Below are 23,932 nucleotides of genomic sequence, written 5' to 3'. Positions count from 1 at the left end.
AACCTACCATTAAAATTATAGACTGATCATTTATTTGTTAGTGGGCAAACGTACAAAATCAGCAGGGGATCAAATACTTTTTTCCCTCACTGTAAAGGCCCTGCTTTGACATTCATCCATTTTTGACATTCGTCCATGCTCTGGTCCCTAACCAGTCGAAAGTGCAAGGTATTCTTGTACAGCACACCAGTGTGTTGGAGAGCCAAGCCACAACATTTACAATCTGAGTACGACATTTCGCCAGTAATTACAACTAGCTTCATCAGGCAACAGCCATATTTGCGCAGAAGTCCACTTGTTTCGTTCCTTATATAGAGGCGTAGATGTGGGGGGATTCATGAGTCAAATTACATTATTCATGTGCATTATATGAGCCCTTTGATCTTGTCCTTCCTGTCCATTGTGTGTATTAAAATAGTCGTACCAATGGTAATCCCTATGTAATTATCGTTGCCTGTATAGCCATGCATTTAAACAATGTATTATTTGATGATTCGCTTCCACGCAGCACTAAATCGGTAGCTATCTACCATTATCAGAATCAATTGAGTGTCCTTGTTGGCACGCGTGTTCTGCTACTGCTGATAGTTGTATTTGGGAGTATTCCATGTTTCTCTGATGTTCTTTTAGTCTCGTGCTGATCATTCGTCTGTTTGCCCAACATAGCATTTGCCACAAGTGCAGTTAATCCTGTACACACCTTCTGTTGATAACTTCGGTAATACATATTTTGTACCAGATATTAATTTATGTATTTTATGTACCGTGCCAAATCTGACTCGGATGTTTTGTTTTTCCAAACATCAGGCTAGTTTATCAATTACTCCCGCAATGTACGGTATTTTGATCGTTTTAATTACTTGGGCAGTTTCAATGCTAGTGTTATTTGATTTGGTTTTGGCATTCAATGCCCTGTTGATTTGTGCATCATTGCAAACGTTCATATGCAGTGCTTCTTTAAAATGTTTAATTTCACATGTCATACTTTCTTAGCTCGATGAATGAGCGTCTTGATAAGAGCAGATTTCTGTGCGGGGTGATGGTGTGACTCTGCATTGAAATAGGCGTCGGTATGCGTTTTCTTTCGGTAAACGCTGTGTGTTATTTTACCATGTCGACCCCGTCCGAGCAGAATATCCAGTTCTGTCAGCTTCCACTTCTATGGTGAACTGGATGGATGGATTGGTTTTGCGAGTTGAGATGATTTAGAAATTCGTTAAGTGTATATTTTCCGTGTGGCCGGACCACCAATGTATCATCCACATATCTAAACCAAGCAGGGGGTTTCAGTGTCCTTGAAGCCATTGCTTTTGTTTCAAAATCTTCCATGTACAAATTCGCTTTCTCAGGAGACAAAGGAGAGCACACTGCTGCTCCTTCCTTTTGTTTATAGAAGTCACCTTTCCATAAGAAATAGGTGTTCTTCAGACAGCGTTCAGTGAGGTTTGGGATATTTTTGGCTAAACCTTTGTTCGTTACCAGAGTGTCGAGTAATTTAATTGACTCGTTGACCGGAACCCTCGTGAACAGAGAAGTGACATCAAAACTTACGAGAATATCATTAGGGTGAACACAACTTTTGATTACATTGCAATGGGCTTATTTTTACCTAAAGAACCCTTCCTCGTGAAGTGATTCAATTTCGTGAAATGTTAATGCATTTACTGTAAATGCTTTGAAAACTGTGCATCATCAACCTCCGCATTTTTGATTGACATGTGATCATTTGGATCTGTCCATAATGACTGCATGGTGAATTAGTACTGAGAGCTTCATAGCTTGATTGCAACCGGATCATGTGCCAAGGGATATGAGATTTAATGCACCAATGTCCGGTAAGAGTTCAATACTTATTAACCAATTTTTTCATGTTTAAAAGGCTACAGATGCATACGTATTAGATAAAAGACATGCAAAACTAACAATATAGTGTTGTATTACAAATGAATAACGTTTATGCAATATACCTCAATATAAAAATATTCTCAGTCACAAAACATTACTGTACTAATCATATTTTAAAAAGTAACATTATGTGCAAATATGATAAAAGGTATAACATTGGAGTAACATGGAATAACATATGGTATAAAAATTGACTGAATTCTGACACAGGAAAGATATGACAAAAGGTATATTTACAGTAGTTTTCAAGGTAAAAAATCTCATCAAAATCTAATCTAAGCCACCAATAAATGTCATACAATATATTACAGTGCATACTCATGCCAGTAATTGAACTGCATCAACAATCAACCACATACTGCAGATGCTAATTGCAGTCTTCCATGAACGTGAAATGTCAACTGCAATCATTATTGTGAAAGGGTTAACAGCCGGCCGAAGAGGTGTACCTAGCGGGTTTTGAATCACTGGTTTGATTCTTAAGCTTGCTGCTGGGCTCAAAGGTGACCTGGAGATGGCAGTACAGCGAGTGGGTACTTGAACCCATCTGTGCATTCCTTTGTGTATAAGAACTCATGTACTGTACAAGAGGGTATGACAGAGAAGCTGTTTAAGAGAGGTCAGCAATCTACCTTTCGCATTTTACACATAATAATTGCAGATTTACCATGAGGCAACCTGAGAACCAAAACAATCATGGGACCCTTATAGATAATTGTCATATTGCATTCAAACACAGCATTGGAACTTAATATGAAAGGAAAGAGATTACAGTAATGTTGATACACTTTAACTTAATAGTGGATACCTAAAATCAAAGGATAAAAGAAGAACGTTTACCAGATTTTCTGTTGAAAGTGCCCAGCCCAGCAATGGATCGCTTTTTGTGAGCACTGTCCTCCATCCCATTATCTGCCAAAAAAAAAATCTAAATGTCAGCTTAGAACCTGCAAGATAACTTTCTGATTACAACTGTACATTCACACAAAACATGCCAAATGCGAACTGTACAAAATGTGCCCTAAATGTCAAAGAAAATAAAACATGTAAGTATAATTGACAAATGCATAGATGGTCATCATCTTCAATATTTTATTGAAAAGCTATTTTTTCTCAGTTTTCCTTTAGAGTTGATGAGAAAATTTTTTCACTCACTTCAAATGCACAAAATAATAAAAGTAATTTGAACCGAGAGTAGTGCTGTGCCCTTTTCACAGAGGATACACAGGAGTTCATCAGGTGGCTCCCATTTCTGAAGATGTCAGGGAACAGCTCAGCATTGATTTATGGGTCCTTTATCCTCTCCTCCTCCTCCTCCTCTTTGCAAAAGCAAAGGCTCTGTTCCCATATGATCCACTTTTGTACAGGAGGTTTGAGGCATCACACCATCCAAAGAGCAGGAGTGTGTAGACCCAGAAGAGGCTTATTTTTGACACTATTGCCGAGCATAGGCCCACAGGCCCACAAAGCCAAGGAACCAGCAACAAACAGCACGGTTAAAGTTGTAATAGATACGATTTAACACGTTTTTTTTTAATTTAGCAAGGTTATGAGAGCTTGGTAAAAGACAAGTGTGGGAGGGAATTAGAAAGTTGAGTATTACAAGTTAAGTAGCAGAAATAGACGTGTGATTATAAGTAAGTTTGTTGAACACAGTATGGATGAGACAAAACAGCCAGTCTCATCGACCTAGTCCTCAACATGGGTGGAGGAATCAATGAGTGATGTTCAGGGGGACAGTAACCATGGTAGTAGCGATGGAAGCGTGATAAGGTGGTTACTGACTGCCAATGAGCGAGTGACTGTGGAGTAAATTAGTGAGTGCTGGACCACCAATCACCCTGACTGCTTTAAGCTGAATCCTATTAAGTACAGTCAGGTAGAAACTGGTTGCTCAATCCCAGATATGACAACAATATTCCAACTTTGCCCGACATTGTGCTTTGTATGATACGAATTGTTCATAGTGAAAAAGGCCTTGACACAGAAAATAAATCCTAGCTCCTAGGATGCCTCCTTAACTAGCTTAGTGAAACTGTATAGCCATTCCAAGACAGGTCAGATGAGACTGTCAAGTAGTGTTTTATTGTAGATACGAATATAATGATGGAAGTGTGGATATTATCGTGAAAGGTTTTTTGGTTGTTGAACTTGACCAGGTTTTTGTCACCACAATCATGCATAGTATTCAAGTCAGTAGTGACTGATAGTGCAATATCTATTTGTTGGGCAGCTGAATGTCTATTACATTACTTTCAGATCCATGGCACACTGTGGAGGTTAGACTAAATAATGATAAAAAATATGTTTTTTTAGCCGATGCGGTGTTATTCCCGCATTGAAAGGAAAACTGCGCGACTCCATTCATTTGCAAAAAATGTGGGTTACGGGGGAAGCGCGGCACGTGATTATCAGCAAAATTAAATTGTGATACATTTGCAGATTACGAGGTAAGGAGTTTTTTCTAAGACACAAATGGTGCAAATCTGCCACATGTAAAATTCTATTTAGAATTTTTTAGACTCCATAGCCAAGTAAAAAAATTAAAATCTAATTAGATTTTATACTCAACAAATCATGTCAGTATAGCTGGTCTGTGCCGATACAAAAAAAATGTGGCAAACAAAATTAAAACCTTACCTCCATGTTTCCCTTCAGCTCTGTGCCTGCAGCTCCACGTTAAATCCGCCCACTTCTTCGGATCACAGTTTGCGGTCCGCGATTATGGGAGCAGTCGCTAACGACCAATAATCCACAAATTACAGGGATTCGCAGATTATCGGATCGTAAATTATTGGATTTCTACTAAACTATGAAAAGAAAATTTAATTTTACCAGATAAGGCCCACTGAGCTATATCGCTCTTTTTCAGAAGTGACCTGGCCACAAATTCTAGAATGATACAAATTGGCTTATCACGTGGAAATGTAAAGCAGCCAAATACTCTAAATGCATGTTTCTAAATGCGGAGGGGAAAAGCAGACCTGGAGAAAAATCCACACGACCATGGGAAGAACATGCAAACTCCAAATATGCAGGCGTCAGGGTCGAGATCGAACCCATGCACACTCTCTGTATTAAGCATCATATTGTACCTGCACTTAGTCTTTCACAATTTGAAGGTAAGAAAGCGTTACGCTCGTCCCGAGTGCCACAATTAAGATGAGTAACAATTGACTTTGCACATCGGTGGCTTTAACTTTATGCAATACTTTAAAATCCTGCCACATTTTACCATTTTTTTAATGAAATTCAAAACCATCAAAAAAAAGCAGCATCTAAATGTATCTTTACTGTTTTTAAAAAAATGTGTAAAGGCTGCTCATTTGTAGTGATCACCAGAATAGGCAATGGGTAAAGGAGACGGAATAGATCAGTCACTTGATGACGTCACTAGCGAGGCCTTCAAGATAAAATCTTGCCGGAACCAGAGCCTCATAGAGTCCAGGTGCCTCTAATTTAATGGGGCTAATCCACCAGATGCAGCTGTCCCTTCTCACGGCAGATTAATTGAGCTCAAGGTACTCCAAATCTGCTTCAACACGAGGCTGAAGTATCTGTTGGCATGCGATCCTAATAAGCAGACGTGTCATAGTACATTGATTTACTCTTGAAATTGATCAGGTTTGTAAGTAAAATAATAAAATATAACTTAATAAGATCAGACACTTACAAAGTAATGAGATTTTTTTTCATATGAAACACTGCAAAATTACTGAAAAAGTATAATACATGTACACTCAGTGCATATAGCACTTAAACGAAGGTATTTTTTAGGTATGGTTAAAGTTTGTGAATATGGTTGAAATAACCATTGCTTTTAAAGTTAATTCAAGCCCCCTTAATGAGACAAAATTATACCTGTCACATAAAACGAGACAATCCATTAAACAATACTGTACACGGTATTTTTTTAAAATAACGGCTTAAAGTTTACACTTGCAGAGTCGCTTGGGTTGAATTGTACAAAATGTGTTAACACGGGTTTCAATGTTGAGCCAGCTCTTGCATCCCAAACCTGTCCGACCCACGAGGTTTTGTGTCTGTCAGACTAACTGTTGTGTAATATAAATTCAGCGTTGCTTCCAAAATGACTTGCTGGTGTTAATGGGTAAATAAATGTCTACTGCATGCTAGTTTCCATTCTAATACTCTATAACATGCCATCTTTTGATATTGTACGGTAAGGTACTGGATTTTAAAACATTATTACTCATACTGTAAGCTGAACTATATGATGAAAGAAAGACTGGATTTATATAATTATCGTCTTGGTCAAATCTGGAAAGCAACATGTATATTGAGACAAGCGAGAAGAGATCATAAAATGGTACATTGTTTATATATCGTGAATATATCAATCATTATCTATCCACTGCTGGATGGAGGCCTCAGATTTATACAATAAACAAGAACACTATTGAAAAGGCAGGGTAGTAACTTGCTATAAAAAAATTCTCCCAGCTGTAACTATAATTATTTAACCTTTGAAATAAAATGTAACTGCTACTTGTGATTAAAAGGCATTAGAAGGAGAACCCGACATCTGCGTAATGATTTATTCAAGTTCCAATTAAGGCATGGTACACATTCCCCCGTGCCATTATGGTGGGTCACAGATGCACAGTTCCCATATTTCATTGCCTTTCATCGGTCAAAAATGGTTTACTGTGTTTATCCGTGTGTACGGCAATATTTTCAGGCGCTAAATGCCATTGTGTATGTCTGCTAGCCACGAGGGGGCTTTAGGAGAGTTCGTGTAGTTTCCATATTCCTCCGTTGAATAAGCTCAGCCTACAGTGGTTGACTATATGGTTAATCGTTTACCGAATTAAACATGGCTAACTAAATATGCACAGCAGTATGCACTTATTTTAACCCATTTATTCTGAATACAATGAAACCCTTTGTAAATGCATTACAATTAATTCTAATGCACAATACATCATAATGCACAGTATAAAAGGGAATGCAAACCACTATACGCATTTCAGTATCATTGACATATACATTATATATTTTTTTAAAATGCACATAAACACGCCTGTGCAAAAGCACACACACACAAACAAAAACATATCTCGCACATCCACAGCACAGAGATACACGACACTTGTTACCAAAGAAATGAGCCCCAGGCCAATCTAAGATACAATAAAAAGCAACGGTCTCGTCCCATAAGTTTAATCCAGGGTTCATCCATCATTTGTGATAGGGGACCTTGGTATGTCAACCTCTGCAGCACCAAAATGCATTCACAGCCTGCCCGCCCTTGCACGCACGTGCACAATGCAAGCATCCACACGCATGCATGTACTCAGTGAATGCACACGCGTAAACACACACGGCGTGTGTTTTTGCTGCGCGCTCATAAATGTATTAAAAACTGTGTAGGTCAGGACAGATTGCACTGGTTATAATATATCATTGAAAAAATATACTTATATTACAGGACTGCATTACTGTATGAACAGGAAGACCTATCTCATTCAATCTGTAATATGCAACTGCAAAGTTTGAGATTTTGTAAAAAAAAGGAAACGTCAAATAATCGAAGTGCGTTTGCTGTCACTCCATTGCCCTTGCAATTGACTCTAATAAATCAAACAACCGGGGCTCAATTTAAATAATTTGTCATTTGAATTGGAGCTGAGATTTGAGATGGACAAAGTGCGCAAGGGGGTCCAACTCCTGCACTGCCTCAGCAGACAAATTCCAGGTCGCCGAGTGGTATCGCAGTTGAACCTCGCAAACAAGTCGAGCACGATAACGTGATTTTTTATTCTACTTTATTTCAACGCCTCACATACATACATACAGATGCAGTGTGGCAAACAAAATACGCGGTGCGCACTGCTGCCCGAGGGCAACCGAGGGCAGGCAGGTGCACGTGTGCAACGTAAGGTTGCACGTGCAAACCTCTTTAACGGGAGATTCGGTTGCAGACGGGGTTGGTCCGGGGTCGTACGGTGACACCGGAGGTGTCGCATTTAAGACGTGCGATAGGGAGTAATTGATGGCCTGTCGGGCCATCAATTACTCCGAAAGAGACACGAGGGAGGAGCTGGATACTTGGGAGGATATAAGGGGGTGTGTGAGAGCGGAGCGGGAGTTCAGGTTCTAGAACCAAGGTGAAGAGATCTCGCCGCTGCCGCTCAAGCCAGGGACGGACCTCAACCCTCACGAGTCGACGGACGGGTGATGGTTGATCCCCCCGCCCGGATCGGACGAGTGAGTGGGTGAGGGCAGCGGCGCAGAAGAAGAGCAGCTGTGTGCAAGATCTGCGTGAGCGAAGCCTCTGTGTGAGCGCTGCTATGTGCAAGCTCTGTGTGAGCTGCTGTCTGTGTGCGGAGCTGTAAATAAGGAGCTGCTGTGAGGGAGAGCTGCCGCAGGCAGGTCAGCGAGGTGTAAAGAAGATAGGGGAAGTTGGTTAACAAAGTGACCTATAGACAGAGATAGGAGCGCCTACAACTGGTGCAAGAATAGAGTAATAAAGTGTAAGCAGGTGACTTGGAACAACGTGTCCGACTGAGTGATTCTACATGACACTGCACATATATATGAGGCAATGATGGATTCAGAATGCAAATGTACCACTGTTATTGTATCACACAGTCCACTCATCACGTGGAATTACAGATGGCATACTGTTGGCCAACCAAACGTATCCCGCTGGACCAAATATAACGTTCACCATGCAAGCAAGCATGGCAGCAGGGCGAAAAAGCACGCGAGCATTTTTGAAAGTGCTTGCAGCAAAACATAACACAGCATTGTACAATATCAACATGTTTAGACAAGGATCTTAGGAATGCATAATGTTTCGTTTAAATGTACACACTTCACACTGATCGTGTGAATATTCCCGGTACTATATATGTACACAGGATTTTGCTGACAGTTCCATTATTAAGAGATGTTTTCCAGTGTTTTAATATATTTTACTTTTTCAGGATCATGTCATTGTATACTGTATGGGTTGTTGTGCCAACCACAGCATATTTACCCTATAAAAATTAGAGGATGTATATATGTACGGCAATATAATTTCCAAACAACCGTTTTGCACCAGGTTGACTCAACATCTCTCATTTTCTTCTGAAAAGTTGCACTTCTAAAGGAGCATTTGTAGAAATGTCAGGTACCATTTATCACAGTTGTGTGAACTGTCAAAATCCCTGCAATGCATGCTGCACTCACGCACGTATGAATAATTTATCTGACATTTTAAAATACATTTTTATTTTCCCTTATCTTTAGAGTATGCCCTGCAATAGTGTGCTATGTTCAAAGCCACCCCAACCCATCCAAACATTAAATTCAATCTAAGCAGGATTCCAGAATAAAGTAGTTTAAAAAAATTATCTTGCGTGTGCACTTTTAGTAACTATGCCTTTGTACTCATGGACTATTACATGTGTAGTGACTGTGAATGTCACTGTGTGGTGCTAGGCTTGCGAAGCCACGGCGAATAATATGTTGTCATTATGTGCAGCCCAGTTACTGGGCGTAGTACCAGCCCTAGGGGGGCTTGGGTGAGCGCTGGTCAGCGCGAAGGCACCACGTACAGTGTGCGGTGCGGGCTCCCGGTGAGGGAGCGTGAGGGAGTGTCAGCCAGCCATGGTTACGCTGGGGCATGATACGCTGGTTGACCTGCCGACACGTGACCGGATGATATTGGAGGGGGGCCACCAGTGGACGAGGGCCGCTGGGCGGTCACGTGGTATAAAGGAGCTCTCGGGAGCCTTCGGGAAAGAGCTCGAGAGATCTATAAGGTGGGCGGGGCGAGGGGCGGAGCCAGCCCCAGCCCAGGCCGATATAACGGGGGCCCCGTGAGGGGCTCGGGGTTCTTCAGGTTGTTGGTGAAGAAGATCCACGTCGGGTTGAAGAAGCCTCTAGCCACGCGGTCCGGGACCCAGCTTGTGGTCCGGACCGGGATAGCGAACCATGTCTAGTTCTGCCGTAGCGTGGTTAGATGGGCATTCAACACCCAAGTGTAAGTTATGGTATGTTGTGTTGAGTTGGTGTAATAGTGTTTCTCCCAAGACAACGTCTGCGACTCAGTTGAACTCACTACACATGATTTAAGGCGTATTACTGTCTGAATAAAATACAGCATTATTTTTAAAGGAATGATACCACACAGTATGTACTCTTGTTTGCATAATGTTACTTATTCAGTACTGGATAGAACTACAGTGCAGGGCAATATATATATAGGACTGAGCAGAGGGGTTGGAGCAGTAGTTCATGCTGCGCCATGAACCTGGTGACCCGAGTTCAATTCTTGGCCATGGCTAACATCAGTGACAAGTGATATCAGAGTTGGCACTGCCATTCCTCCCACGACCAGAAATCCCCACGATTATTACGGCCTGGGGAGGTCTTCATCCAGCCGTGGAAAGAGAATGACTGAAATACAAAACAGAAGTAATTTTACAATACAGAATATTAATTGCGAAATTATCTAGTGCTGTACTGTAACATGAAAATAAATAGCATTTAAAATAATTTTGCAATCATGGTGTATATGCTGTATAGTGGAATACTGTATTTAATTTGACATGTACACCCAATTTTTGTCAATTCACTGATGGATGAGAGCCTCCCCATGCATTTTATACTTATGTAGTGATGTAAAATGGATCACTACGGCGCGTAGCCCGAAGTGCTGTAAAACAAGGAAATATGGGTGCAGAGGGTAGCACACCATGCGGTACCATACAGTGGGTCACTAGGGGCATGGTACCGGGTCCTAGGAGAAAGAGGCAAATGAGTTTTACCGACAGAATAGGGAATAGCAGCCACTTCGCCAGCGCAGCAAGTAATTGCCACGTACTAGGTCACGGGGGAGCGTGGTGAGGGCTGCTCGCGGAGGAGGGCATGTGAAGACGAGTCACCCCGGCATCGGATGAAGCACGTGGGGTGAGAAGTAGGGGGAAAAGGTGACCGAGGGGACACGGAAAGTGTAGCCAGGAATCTTCTGGAGAGTTCCTGAAGGGCGCGTGGTTAAGGGTGGAGCCGGGCAGGTGGCACTTGCAAGGTAGTCTGGAACCTTTGGGAATGTTCCAGAGGGGGCACGGCCAAGGGTGGAGCCAGGTCACACCGAGGGGACAAAAGGGGAGCCCCGATCGCATATCGGGGCTGTCTGCAGGTGAAGTGGAACCCAAGTATTACGTCTTTGTCTTTGTCTCCGTCTCCGACGTCGTGGGTCAGACAGCACATTGGCTGCTCTGACCCGGTTATAGTTATCCCATGTGCGCAAGAGATAGGAGTGTTATAGTCTCGTGTGTGACGAGGGTAAGAGTCAGGTTTATTGTAGTCCCATGTGTAATGATGTTATGTAATGTAGAATAAACGTTGTTGTCTCCTGAATAGTGGTTTCGAAGTAACTCACTACACTTGTATGAAAAAAATGTGATCAATAGGCGTATAAACGTTAGCATCCCAAAATACTATGTAACAACAATGAATGAAATATATATAAACTGCGACTGATGAGTATAGGTGACCATGAAAAAAATGTACAGCTTTAAGTAAAAGCCAACTGCCTGGATTAGACAATTTATTTCTGTGCGGTGCCACTTTATAAATCATTACCGTAGCATACCATCCACTCGGTCACTCTTGAAACCAGAGTATTTGATCTTTGCTCCAAGTGTAAGGACAGTACAGGGTGATGTAGGGACAGTACGGCTCCCCGTAGCCATGGTTACTAATTAACGTAACTGGAACTTCTCTGTTCAAGAGGGTAATGTGGGACCTAAGTGGTTGCTAATAATGATTGATACAAGCGTTGACAGGGTCACGTGAGGGGAAGCATGGGACCTAATGGTCGTAAATTGTAATAAGGGCAGAGACAGGGCCAGGTGCGGTGAGAGAGGGTTCGGGAATAGGGGCGTGGCCAGGTCGTGAGGTGGATAAGAGCTGGCGCGAACCGGGGCTCTAGGCTATTGTTGTGGGAGAATTGCCGTCGCCGTCATCACCTTGGAGCGGGTCGTCTTCATCATCCTGGAGTGGGCACCTTGTAGTCTTGGAAGGCTAGAGTTATGTTGTCTCAGAATAGAGCTATCTAAATTACCCAAGTGTATATAGTCACCCGCGGTTACTCGTTAAGTTATCAGTGAGTTGGCGGACTTTATTCATAATAAATATACATATAACTGAACAAGACGGTGTCTCTGAGAGCTACATTACACAAGTAAAGTGTTTCTAATCTGTATCAAAATACTCTCATCATTTATATATCTATTACTTTTTGAAAAAATATTTTTTAAAAGGCAGGCCCCAGAGTATAATGTTTAATGATGTCTGAGCATGATGTAATCTAAGCCTTGTGCAATAGAATGATTATAATTTAACAAAAAAAGCCTTGACCTTGGACGCTCACCTTTGAAATCTGTTTTGTAGATTACAAATTGGATTATCCCATGTGTACATTACTAAATCGTCAAACACAGTAATAGATGATAAACACAGCTACCGATAGTGTATTATCTGTATTGTTAATTGAATCCAAGCAATCCCAGATATCTTTGTGACTTTTAAAATTGCATCCAGTCAATACATTTTGCACTATAAAAACCTATTCCATTGTGAATTATATCATTTTGACAACCAGTGGCTATTAGGGTCACAATGGTCATTTGGGTTAAAAAAGCTATTAAAGAGGATCCAACGCAACCACAATAATTTATAGGCATTTTTTGCCATGCATGGCTGCTTCAATTTCCTTACACTACGTTAATTTCAGCAATAAATTTATTATCTGATTATTTATGTGTTACCTTTTTTATTTCAATACATACAGTGTATGTTTTTTTTTAACTGGCAAGAGTATCATTACAGCAGGCTGAATCTTCAATGCTATTTGATTGCAACAAACGGTAATCAAGCACAGCACATCAGTGGCCTTTCTAGAATTGGATATGATTTTTACAGCTTTCTGAAGAAAAATGTATTGTCTGAAACCTGTCCTATGTCTCACGAAACTGCAGCATCTTTTACATATTACATCTAAAAATAGGCTATTATATAGCATTGCTTTACTGCATTGTAGTCAGTTCAATGTTTTAGTACCCTTTTATATACGCACGCATGCACATAAAAGACAAAAAAAGACACCAGCACATTATATAGAATTAAATGTTTTACATAACAGTGCGTATCCCCTACTGTGGTCAATAGGTGTAGAATATTGTTTCAAGTGAAGGTCAAGAGGTCACCACGAACAATATTGCTGATGCCTCCATATCCTGCTCTTGCTTCCTTGCTTTTGCTAGATCCGATCCCAGAGTTGTTATGTTGATTCCTATTCTTAAAGATCCATTCTTAGAGTATCTCACTATTTAAGTTAGTGTACTATTTAATGCTTTTCTAATTGAAGATACTGTTCTCCACTTCCACTTAATCACTGAACTCTGGCTCAGCCCTCCAATGCCTGTTTCAGTCACCAGTCCTCCATTACGTGCCCATATCCCATCCATCGAAACCTCCTTTTCATAATTATATCCATAACATGTTTGTTTCCAAATCTATTCTTCAAAAGGTCCTTCCATGAAATATCTAGCATTATCTGCATTGATGTGCATCTAAAGGCCAGGGGATTATTTTCTATTTGCTTTATTAAAATCCAATTCTCTGATCCAAACAGTAACAAAACACTCCTACCTCAAACACTTGGCTTTTAACACCAATGTGGACCGATACCAATGTGGTTTATGTGGTCCCTCAAAAGCCTGCCCTGCTAATGCGCTACATCTATTGAACTCATGATCACTACCCCAAATAAATTTCACATTCCTGTAACTGGACTACCCAAATACAAGCCCTATATTACCTCCACACTCTCATTTCCTACTTACACTTATAATAAACGTGCACAGCTCACATCCCTAAACCACTATCATGAATTTTATTTTGGGAAGGTTTATGTAATGGTCCCATTGTATAGCCTCAGGCTCTGAGACTGGGTAAAATAAACTGTGCAAATCCCCAGTCTGTATTCTAACGAAGAAACCTGCTTTATCCACACATTTCAAGTCTCTGAGTTGGAAATGACCCAGGGTAATCGTTGGTATTTTGCCATCTCTGCCATATCCATGGTTTTAGTGAACACAAAGTTAAGTACAAGATTTGAACAAAGTGAGAGACAAAATACATCCTTGTCACATACTGGTTCTAACCTCAAGCTACTCTGTTGTCTATCACTTTTAGCAGTGGATAAGCGTGGATATTCTTCAGTAATTCTTCAGCAATCTGCAAAATCTTACCTTGAATACCATAACATAGAAATTCCCATATTTTAAATATTCAGACTGAATTATTTGTATACAGAAAATACACAACTATCCTCCACATCACCATCAACCATGATCAATCCACTGCTGGATGAAGGTCTCCCGAAGCCATTTTCATCCCTCACATACTTGCAATGTAAAAACCCACCTAGGATAAGAGCTGCTTTCATTACGACGTGTCCTCTTGGGCACGTTTCACCCCTTGGCTGCCATTCCATCATTATTATTGACCATCTACCGACATATCCTACTAAAGCCCAATTATTTTTCTTTACGGTTTGAATCATGTAATTAGCTTGCATATATGTTCTAATCCACGTGTTTCTCTTCTGTTTATGAATGTAACTCCAAGAATGGCATACGTATCCTCTAGGTGTGTGAGTAAAATACAGTATCCAGTCAATGACGGTATATCTTAGTGAGAGAAGATGCTTTTACCAGTTTTGCAAGTCAGTATGAGATTCACTTTAAAATTGTAGTCAACCCTGGCCTTCTAAGGCTATATTACATGTCACTCACAGAAAACAGGATGCCACATTTATCACTAGAATGAGGATATCGATTTGTGAATCCATCTCTGTAATATCACTCCGCAATATAAACCTTTAGCATATAAGTGATGCTTCGGTGACTGAGCTTCATCACTCAATAAAATATCATCAGTTTCACTGCCAAAATTAATGTTTCATACAACCATTCATTAAATGATAGCATATTAAATCCAAACCATACTATGTATAAAAATGCTTTGAAAATGATTTACATTGCATTCAACATGTGTATGAATTACCAATCGAATGTTTTTTTGTTCTTCGGATAACTCAATTAATAGACAAGCAATCTTCAATAACACAGTATGTACATGACCGTAATTAAGATTTTTCATATTGATATTTCAACACAGTATTGTACATATATTCTGCACACAGATGAATTCCAACATTCCAACAATTAAGCAGGACATGTCAGAAAATGTGATAGTCGATGGGAAAGAATAGTGATTGAATAGTCAAGAATAGTGAGATAGTTAATAGTTAAATAGTGATGGAATGGCAGCCTAGGAATTAACCATCCAAAAGGATCCATGCCTAGGAGATGGAACAATGAAATCAGCTCATGTGTATGTGCCTGGTGATTTGTTACGTTACAGAATCTTGAGAGATGACAACGGCTTGGGGCGGTGGATAATGGCTGACGATGATTGCATGTCCCGTTGGTGACTGAAATTATATACATCATTCTAACTAAATCATTTAAGAGGAGTTAAAACTGGCATGATAACTGCATCACTTTATAACTGAAGTAAGGCATATTCATTGAGAAAACATAGTTTTGATGCACTGAAAGTAGCACATTAGCTGATGAATGACGATGCAATATTTACCCAGTGAGGGATTAAATATAGTGTTTGCGTGTACCTTCCAGTACTCGTAAAACAACAGAAGTCCTTATGCCAGTGGTATAAACAGTTTGCTATATACTACTTGAATTAAAAGCTGTCTGAAATGAAACTAATGATTTATTGGGGCCTTTAATTAAAGTCTGCATGGCAAGTGACATTCATTATTGCCAGCCAAATGTTGAAAGAGTTGAAAGGTCAATTGATCCAGGCTGAAATAAGACACTTGATGCCTTTAATTATGAGGGGCAGGGTACATTTTTACAGGTCTGTGCTTTACAGTAATGCTGGCCAGATGGGTTGTAAGAGCACAAAATTACCATTCATTACTTCACATTTTAAATGTGACATTATACGTGCCAGAGGGGCCACCAATTTTAAGCAAATATAATTGTGTAGTTACACTAAATTGGAATACTGTGCATACTAAACAGTAATCCTAACCCATATAACATGACTGCAACATGAACTCAATAAGATTAATTTAAATTATTTTTTAAACAGTTTAAAACAGTACTGCATCTATTTTACAGACGGTACACTTTCTTCTTTATGCACAATAGTATGTTACTTTTCAATGTTGAGATCCGTTTTCCAAAAGCCCTTCAACCTGCACTCATCTGCCTATATATATCACGTTGATCCCGCGGTCTGCCTTCAATAACTGCCATGAGGTATAAAATACCCTCCTGATGTGATCGGAGACGTGCATATTGACAAAGAAAATGGAAAAAGCTAAAAAGGATTCAAAGAAGTGTGGATCGGTGCATGCAATGAAATCAGGAATTAAATCATCTCATTTTCAGATGCTCGGTTAATTGTTGCATCAAAGTACCATGATACATATAAATCTATGCCTTCTTTCAGCAGCTGGTCATGCTTTGGAAAAATAAGTTTATACCTCAGTGAGGTGTTTGGTAGGATTGGGATGCTTTAGTTTTATTTCTATGTGTTTGGGTGATTTGTTTTCCTTCCTTATACTTTGCACTCCTATCGTGTTTTTGTGTTGTTGTAACGTTCTTACCTGCCCCTAAAGGACATCTTTGAAAAACAGCTTTATAGCTCATGGGATTCCTCCAGTATAAATACATATTCTGATTGTTATGTGGAATGTATGATCTAAACTTGATTACTAATGCCAATTTTACTGCTGTACTTGCAATTCACCTTGGTATACCACAACAAGATATTGCAGCTCAGTGGGTTGGTGGATTTAAATGAAATATTTTAACCATATAACGCATTATATACATTCTATGCATACTGGTCACACCACATAATATACTATTTATGTTTTCAATTGCCTACCACTTATTAAGCAGTGTAATACACAGACATGTGCTTGTGACTCAGTGTGTGAACTATTTGCGTCCGGCACAACAACCCTCTACCTCCTCGCAGTGCCGGACGGGCAACTCTGTTGTGGACAGTGCTGTGGGGGGAGGGCCAATTCCGATTGGCTTCTCCCCTCATGGCGTCTGTGACCACCACAGTAGCTAAACAGGGGCTCTGGACAGGTGCGAGGGGCTGGTAACCCCTCACCTTCAATAAATTACCACTAAACCACGAATAAAATATGTAACTAATAAGCTTGTGCCGGAGGCCCCGGGGGGACAGGCGTCTATGACGTCTCCTGGCCAAACCCCATTTGGCGGAGCCAGGAGATTTAATCTCTACCCTCGGGGCTCCACCAGAAACAACGAAAAGCCACTACGGATGGCCACGTAGAATGTTCGAACGCTCACTGCGGAGGAGAGGCTGCCACTGCTCTGTCGGGAGCTGGACCGGTACCGCCTGGATCTCTGTGGCATTCAGGAGGTCCGGTGGACCGGTTCTGGCTCCTGCCACCATGAGGGGTGGACAGTCCGCTACTCGGGGCAGCAGACTGCCAAACAACAGGGTGTGGCTCTTCTTTTGAACAAAATAATGAAGGGGGCGTGGGAGCGTGGCGGTGAGGTGTGGGAAGCTGTAAGCCCCAGGCTACTTTCGGCTCGCCTTCCCATCAACCAGAGGCGAGGAGTGGGGGTCGTGGTTACTTATGCCCCCACCGAAGACGAACATCCGTGGAGGGATGCAGACAAAGCCGATGAGTCAGATGCCTTCTATGACCTCCTGTCACAGGTGCTGGCTAAAGTGGCCCCTTGGAATAGAGTCATCTTGTTGGATGACTTCAATGCCCGAGTTGGTCACGATGCTGGCACCTGGTCTGGGGTGATTGGAGGGCATGGGCCAGATCAGCTCAATAACAACGGTAGGAGGCTGCTAGATTTTTGTGCAGCCCATGGGCTTGTAATTACCAACACGCTGTTCCGGCATCGGCACATCCACACAACATCATGGATGCATGCCGGGTCCAAGCAAGAACATCTGCTGGACTACATAGTGACGGAGCAGCGGATGCGAGCCCATGTCCTTGAAACCAGGACCTACCGTGGAGCTGATCTGCCCTCTGACCATCGACTAGTCATCTGTAAGATGCGCCTGCCATTCTTCCACTCCGGTGGTGGGTGTACACCCAGGACCCCATTCCAACCTAAAGTGGCCTGGTCTCAGTTTTCTGATGAAAGTTGCAAGCGAGAATTTCATCATCGCTTGCGGCTGGGGTTGGCATCGTCCCCCACTCCTCCTGATGTCGAGGGTAAATGGGCGAGGATTAGGACTGTGACTCATGCAGCTGCAATGGCTGCTTTGGGTACGCGGTCCAGACCTCCCCAGAGACCCTGGCTGACAGAGGAGGTGTTCAGGATGGTTGAGAAAAAGCGACAGGCCCACTGTCATCGGCTACAGAATCCCACGTCAGAGAATGAGGAGGCTTACCGCAGCCTTCGCTCGGAGGTTCGGAGAGCAGTGAGGTGCTGCAAGGATGGGTGGTGGTCGCGGGTTGCTGAGGAGATGGAGTCTGCCTCAGTGGCCCGCGATCACAAAACTCTATTTAACTCCATCAAAAAAGTAACCTGCAGCGCCACACCTATTACCATCATTAGGGGAAAAAATGGTGATCCAATCTCCGACCCCCAGGAACAGGTTTGCAGATTTGCGGAGCATTTCTGTGAGGTCCTGGGGGAGGGAAAATCCCTCAGCCAGGAAAACATTGTGGCACAAAGTGAGGATGACCCTGCTAAGGCTGCGGTATCTCAAATATTGGAAGAAGTCACCCCCTGTGAGTGGCTGGCTGAAGTAGCATCTGTTGAGGAAGTACTGAGGGCAATCCGGAGTTTGAAACCAGGAAAGGCAGCGGGCGGAGATGATCTCCCAAGCGAAATGCTGAGGGAGGGTGGCGTTTGTGCACAGACTGGCTTATATGACATCATAACAACAGTCTGGACCACTGGACGGGTTCCGCAGGATTGGAAGGATGCCCTGGTGGTCCCCCTCTTTAAGAAGGGGGACCGCACAGACTGTAACAACTACAGGGGCATCATCACTCCTCAGTGTGCCGGGAAAGGTCCTAGCAAGGATTATTCAACATCACTTTGCCAGGCACGCTGAGGAGAGGCTTGCGGAGCCCCAATGCGGTTTCAGGAAAGGGCGATCCTGCACAGATGCCATATTTTCTGTCCGTCTGCTACAGCAGAGGTGTAGGGAATTCCAACAAGACCTACATCTCTGCTTTATTGACCTGGTCAAGGCCTATGATACTATCAGTAGGCCTGGGCTCTGAGTTGTTCTTCGTGCTTTTGGAGTCCCTGACCTTCTGCTCACAATCATTAAGGACCTTCATGATGGTGAGCGGGCCCGGGTAAAACTACGTGGCCGGGAGTACACCTTGGGGTGCGACAGTGATGTCCTCTTGCTCCCACATTATTTAACATCTATTTTGACCACGTAGTTCGTGAAGCCTTCAATAGCTGTACCAGGGGAATCTCCATTTGGTACAGATCGATGCCCGGGTGCGGTCAAGGGATGGCTCCCTATTGCTCAACCACGTTATGTATGCCGATGATTTGATAATAGCTGCTCATTCAGAGGAGGAGTTGGAGACGCTGCTGCTGAGACTGGAGCGTGCCACTAAGAGATGGGGCCTTACCATCAGCCCCACCAAAACTAAGCACTTGCCTGGGTATTTTGAACCATCGGACACTCCACCCCCACAACTCCCAATCGGTGATGGGGCAGTTGTGGAGAGAGTGGAGAGTTTCCCATACCTGGGCAGTGTGCTTATGACCTGCTCCAGTTTAACAGCAGAGGTCTCACTCCGAATCAGTCAAATGGCAATATCTTTTCATCGGTTGCGTAACGCTGTGTGGAAGCTACCTGGTCTGTCACTCCGCACTAAGCTTCAGGTCTTCTTGGCCACAGTCATTCCCTCCCTTCTCTACACTTGTGAAACGTGGACCCCCTTAATGGAGCATCTTCGCCGGTTGGAAACATTTAGGCTGGCCTGCCTATGATCCATCCTGGGTTTAACCAGGCTGGATTGTGTGAGGAGCTCATAAATCCTTGAAAGATCTGGGCAAGGTCCCATCGGTGAGCTCCTCCGGCAGGCAAGGCTGCATTGGCTGGGTCATGTAGCCCGCATGCCCAGCCACCGCATGCCGAAACAGCTTTTGTTTGGCCAGATCGAGGGGGCTAAACGGGCGCGGCACGGGCTAGAGAAGAGATGGAGTGATGTGGTACATGAGGACGTGGAGCTGAGTGGACTTGCCAATGACTGGTACCAGCGGTGTCAAGATCGGCCTCTGTGGAGGAGGCTCGTGAAGGACGCTATTGGGCAGTTGGAGGCAGTCGCCCTCCAACAACAACGGAGGGCAGAGAAGCGACGCTCACAACAACGAGCGGAGCACCGAGTGGCTAAAGCACAGCAGGTTGGCACAGTAGGGGGCACAGGTGGGGCATCAGCCAGTCATCTCAGTCAGTCGACCCGTGGCACCTGGGTCTGCCTCGTGACCTCCTGCCCGCGGGCGTTCGACATTTCACGTGGCCTCAAGGTACACATGGCCTGGCACAAGCGTCGTGGTGATGTCACCGCCACTTAGTGGCGAATGGCGGTTGATGTTGTAACTATATGCTCTAAAATAATGCTTTTGAACCTGTATGTATTTCACTTATTGGGAATAATATAGGCTCTCAGGCAGCTGGCAGTTTACAATATACAAACAAACATAAGAAAAATGATGGGTTATCACCAACACTAAATATTTTAACACGTATGCTTTCGCGACCAATATTATTACTACTATAATAGCCCAGAAATGTGTAAAGCGCGTGACGTCACTCCACGTGCCGCACCCCCCACCCCCTCAATAATAAAAGAATCATGAGCGGGTGGATTTTTACACTCACGCGGAAGGTCGAGCGGAAATACATATTTTTTCGCAAAGTCGCTTCAAATATGGCGTTTCTTTACAGAAAGTGACGGTAAAAATATAATCTACGCAGCACAGTGCTACATCCATATGTGACGTCACTGCAAGAAGCCCCCCCCCCCCCCCCCCCCCGGTCATGACTATCATAAGCAAGAACATTTTCTTACGTAAATTTGCTTTAAATTAAACGTTTCTTTCTTGAAAGTTAATCAAATAAATAATTCAACGCAGCAACAAAGTGTATTTGGTGTCTTTATTTATTTCAGCACTTGAAGCAAAAGGTAAGCTATTTGCTTCTAAATTTTTTATAAAATATATACATTTCTCCATGATTTTCCAGACATTGTATCGAATTCAAATTGATTACAACCCCAGCGAGCGAAAGCAGAAGAAAAGAAAGTATCAAACAATGATTTTGAACTAATTGAAGGTAAGTTAAATGCAGTGCTACAGTGACATGAGTGAGGTGTTTTATGACATAGTATGTGCAAGCATAACTGCCATTAATAGTGCTACAGTGAAATGCAGTGTAGTGTTTGATGGCATTCTTTTGTCCAAGATTCACTGCCATTAAATTTACTCTGCTAAAATTTTTCGTAAATATTACAGCTTCCATCCTCGGGGCAAAATGCTAGTTCATAATAAACGTTTTTGGGTTAGATCGCTTAAGTATACAATTAAATGGCTACAATAATGCTCAAATTAACAGAGCACTGAATGCCAAACCAAGATCGAACAGCAATACTGCTGAAAGCGCTCATGTTATTAAAATAATTAAAATACCATATATAATGCGGGAGTAAATGACAACCTTGCTAGAGTTTTGGAAACACAAAAAATCAGAGCAAGATTTGGCACAGTACACACAATTAAAAAACTAGTATCTTGTACTAAAGATGAATTGCCAAAGTTAGCAATAAAGGTGTGTATCGGATTAATTGCTCGTGTGGTAAATGCTATATTGGCCAGACGGGACGTAACATTAGCGTAAGACTAAAAGAACACCAAAGAAATATTAAATACAAACACAACTGTCGGCAGTTGCAGAACATGCTTGCCAACAAACAAACAATTTATTTTGATAATGTTGGCCCAGACTAATTCGATAATCTATTGAAATTGAGAGAAATACAAATAATTTTAACCGCTCTGACAGCTACAGGCTTAAGTGCGGCCTGGAAGCATATTATTAAACACATTCCTGTGGAGGGAGCTGGTAGGAACGTTGGATTGCTCGGTCAATGGCCAGGGTCAACGGCGGCGTGGTGTATTCCGCAAATATGCCCGACTGTGAGGGCGGGCACAAGCCGGCATGAGTAGGTTAAACGTTGAGTTTTATAAGGGCACCACGGGGTGACCAGCCCCTCCCCACCCAGACCCTCCCCACCCAGACCCTCCCCACCCAGCCCCACCCTCCCCACCCAGCCACTCCCCACCCTCCCCTCCCCACCCAGCCCCTCCCTCCCCACCCAGCCCCTCCCCACCCTCCCCACCCAACCCCTCCCCACCCTCCCCTTCCCACCCTCCCCACCCAGCCCCTCCCTCCCCACCCTCCCCACCCAGCCCCTCCCCACCTTCCCCTCCCCACCCAGCCCCACCCAGCCCCTCCCCACCCAGCCCCACCCCTCCCATTTTTGGATCCACGACGGACGGACACAATAATCCCCTGTGGGCTGGTGTAACCAGGAGGTTCCTACCAGTAGTAATACACCTTACAATTGTATTCCTTGTGAAGGCAACATTTGCTAATCAACTATGATTTACAATCTATTGTTATATAAACAGGTCCCTGCAGGGTGGGCTGGTAGGACAAGTCTCTGCGCTGTCTATTGCTGATTTTACACCCAACAGCAAAAGTATTGAAAGGGGACGGACGGACGGACACATTAATCTATTGCAGGCTGGTACACTCAGTTTACAACTTCGTTCCTACCAGTATTACCCCCCCCCCTCAGCTCTCTGCACCTGATCGGTTCACAGTGAAGACGGCATATTGCTCAATTGAAGACAGGAAGCAGTTGTATTGGTTTACTATTCTGGTAAATCGCCCAATGATGCTGGATGTAATTACAAGCGAAACGTACTCAAATGGTAAATGTTGGTGATTTACTCTCCAGCACACCGGTGGGCTGAAGTAATAACTAATTAGCGCGTTTTGTTTACGTAACAAACCATACTGGCTGTGTCGGGTGGTGGAGGGTTACGACACATTTATAATTCCGCGATCTAATCCAAAAACCTTTATTATGACTAAATATTTGATTAACTTAAGAATTAGTGGCAACTGTTTCTGTTCAGTATGCTTGCTGTGGCAATGATAAAAATCTGCATACAAAAGCTGGCCTTGTGCAAAACATAGCAACGGGGCGCTGAATTTTTAGCCGTGCGTTGAGTGCATTTATTACATCGCAAAATTATGAAGAACTCATGGTTATTCACAATTACGGCCGTGCAATGGACTTTAACGTTTTGGTTGTTAACCTGAATATAATTCAATCAGAATTATGAGTGTGATGCTAAAGTAGTGAGAAATTATCTAAAATACAGTATATGTAATAATGAAAGAGAAAAAACATTTAACTCAAGAAAATTGTGTTTATTCCCCCTCATTTAGATGACATCTCTATATTACATTCGACTGCAATTTGTTTAAATAGTGAACAACACATTCACAAAATAATAAAACAAATCTTTCAAGCATTGCATGATAGAATTAAATAGCGAAATAAATTAGCTTTAAAGTCAGAGCAGCGCATAGCAGCAGATGTCATTTATAATAGTTTGTTCTTGCAGTCAAGTACATTCTGTCAATCATTCAATAGTCTTGAAAAAGTGTTAATTATATATATTTTTACATTTTAGCCCCCCTGTTGAAGCGTACACTTAAATTTCCTGTTGTGAAATGTAGCTACTATTAAATCATGCTACATTGAGCCAATCGGTAATGAATCAGGTCTATGACCACTGTATGGCACAAAAGGCCATTTGGCAGCTCGGGCAGCTTAATTAATCAACAGCAATCA

At 42.5% G+C, this 23,932-nt stretch overlaps 1 protein-coding gene across 15 annotated transcripts in view; it reads right to left on the bottom strand.

Moving 5' to 3' along the window:
• The window catches only part of LOC116947873 (protein TANC2-like), a 130,738-nt gene that overhangs the window by 73,870 nt on the left and 32,936 nt on the right, over positions 1–23,932 (bottom strand). For 5 of the 15 annotated variants that reach the window (XM_076069530.1, XM_076069572.1, XM_076069529.1 and 2 more), the window contains one exon: positions 2,748–2,817. The exons of 3 other annotated variants lie outside the window; for them this stretch is intronic. In XM_076069530.1, coding sequence (XP_075925645.1) covers positions 2,748–2,817 — 70 coding nt within the window. Of the gene's footprint in view, positions 1–2,745; positions 2,824–4,545; positions 4,890–23,932 lie in introns of those variants that run through there. 7 more of the 15 variants (XM_032964119.2, XM_032964192.2, XM_032964176.2 and 4 more) reach the window with 5 other exon arrangements.

This window comes from Petromyzon marinus, chromosome 2 (genome assembly GCF_048934315.1).
Source record: "Petromyzon marinus isolate PM22_M1 ecotype Great Lakes invasive population chromosome 2, UKy_Petmar_22M1.pri1.0, whole genome shotgun sequence".
Lineage (NCBI taxonomy): Eukaryota > Metazoa > Chordata > Hyperoartia > Petromyzontiformes > Petromyzontidae > Petromyzon > Petromyzon marinus.
The sequence above is the reverse complement of the archived record's forward strand: the minus strand, read 5'-3'. Positions and strand labels throughout refer to the sequence as shown.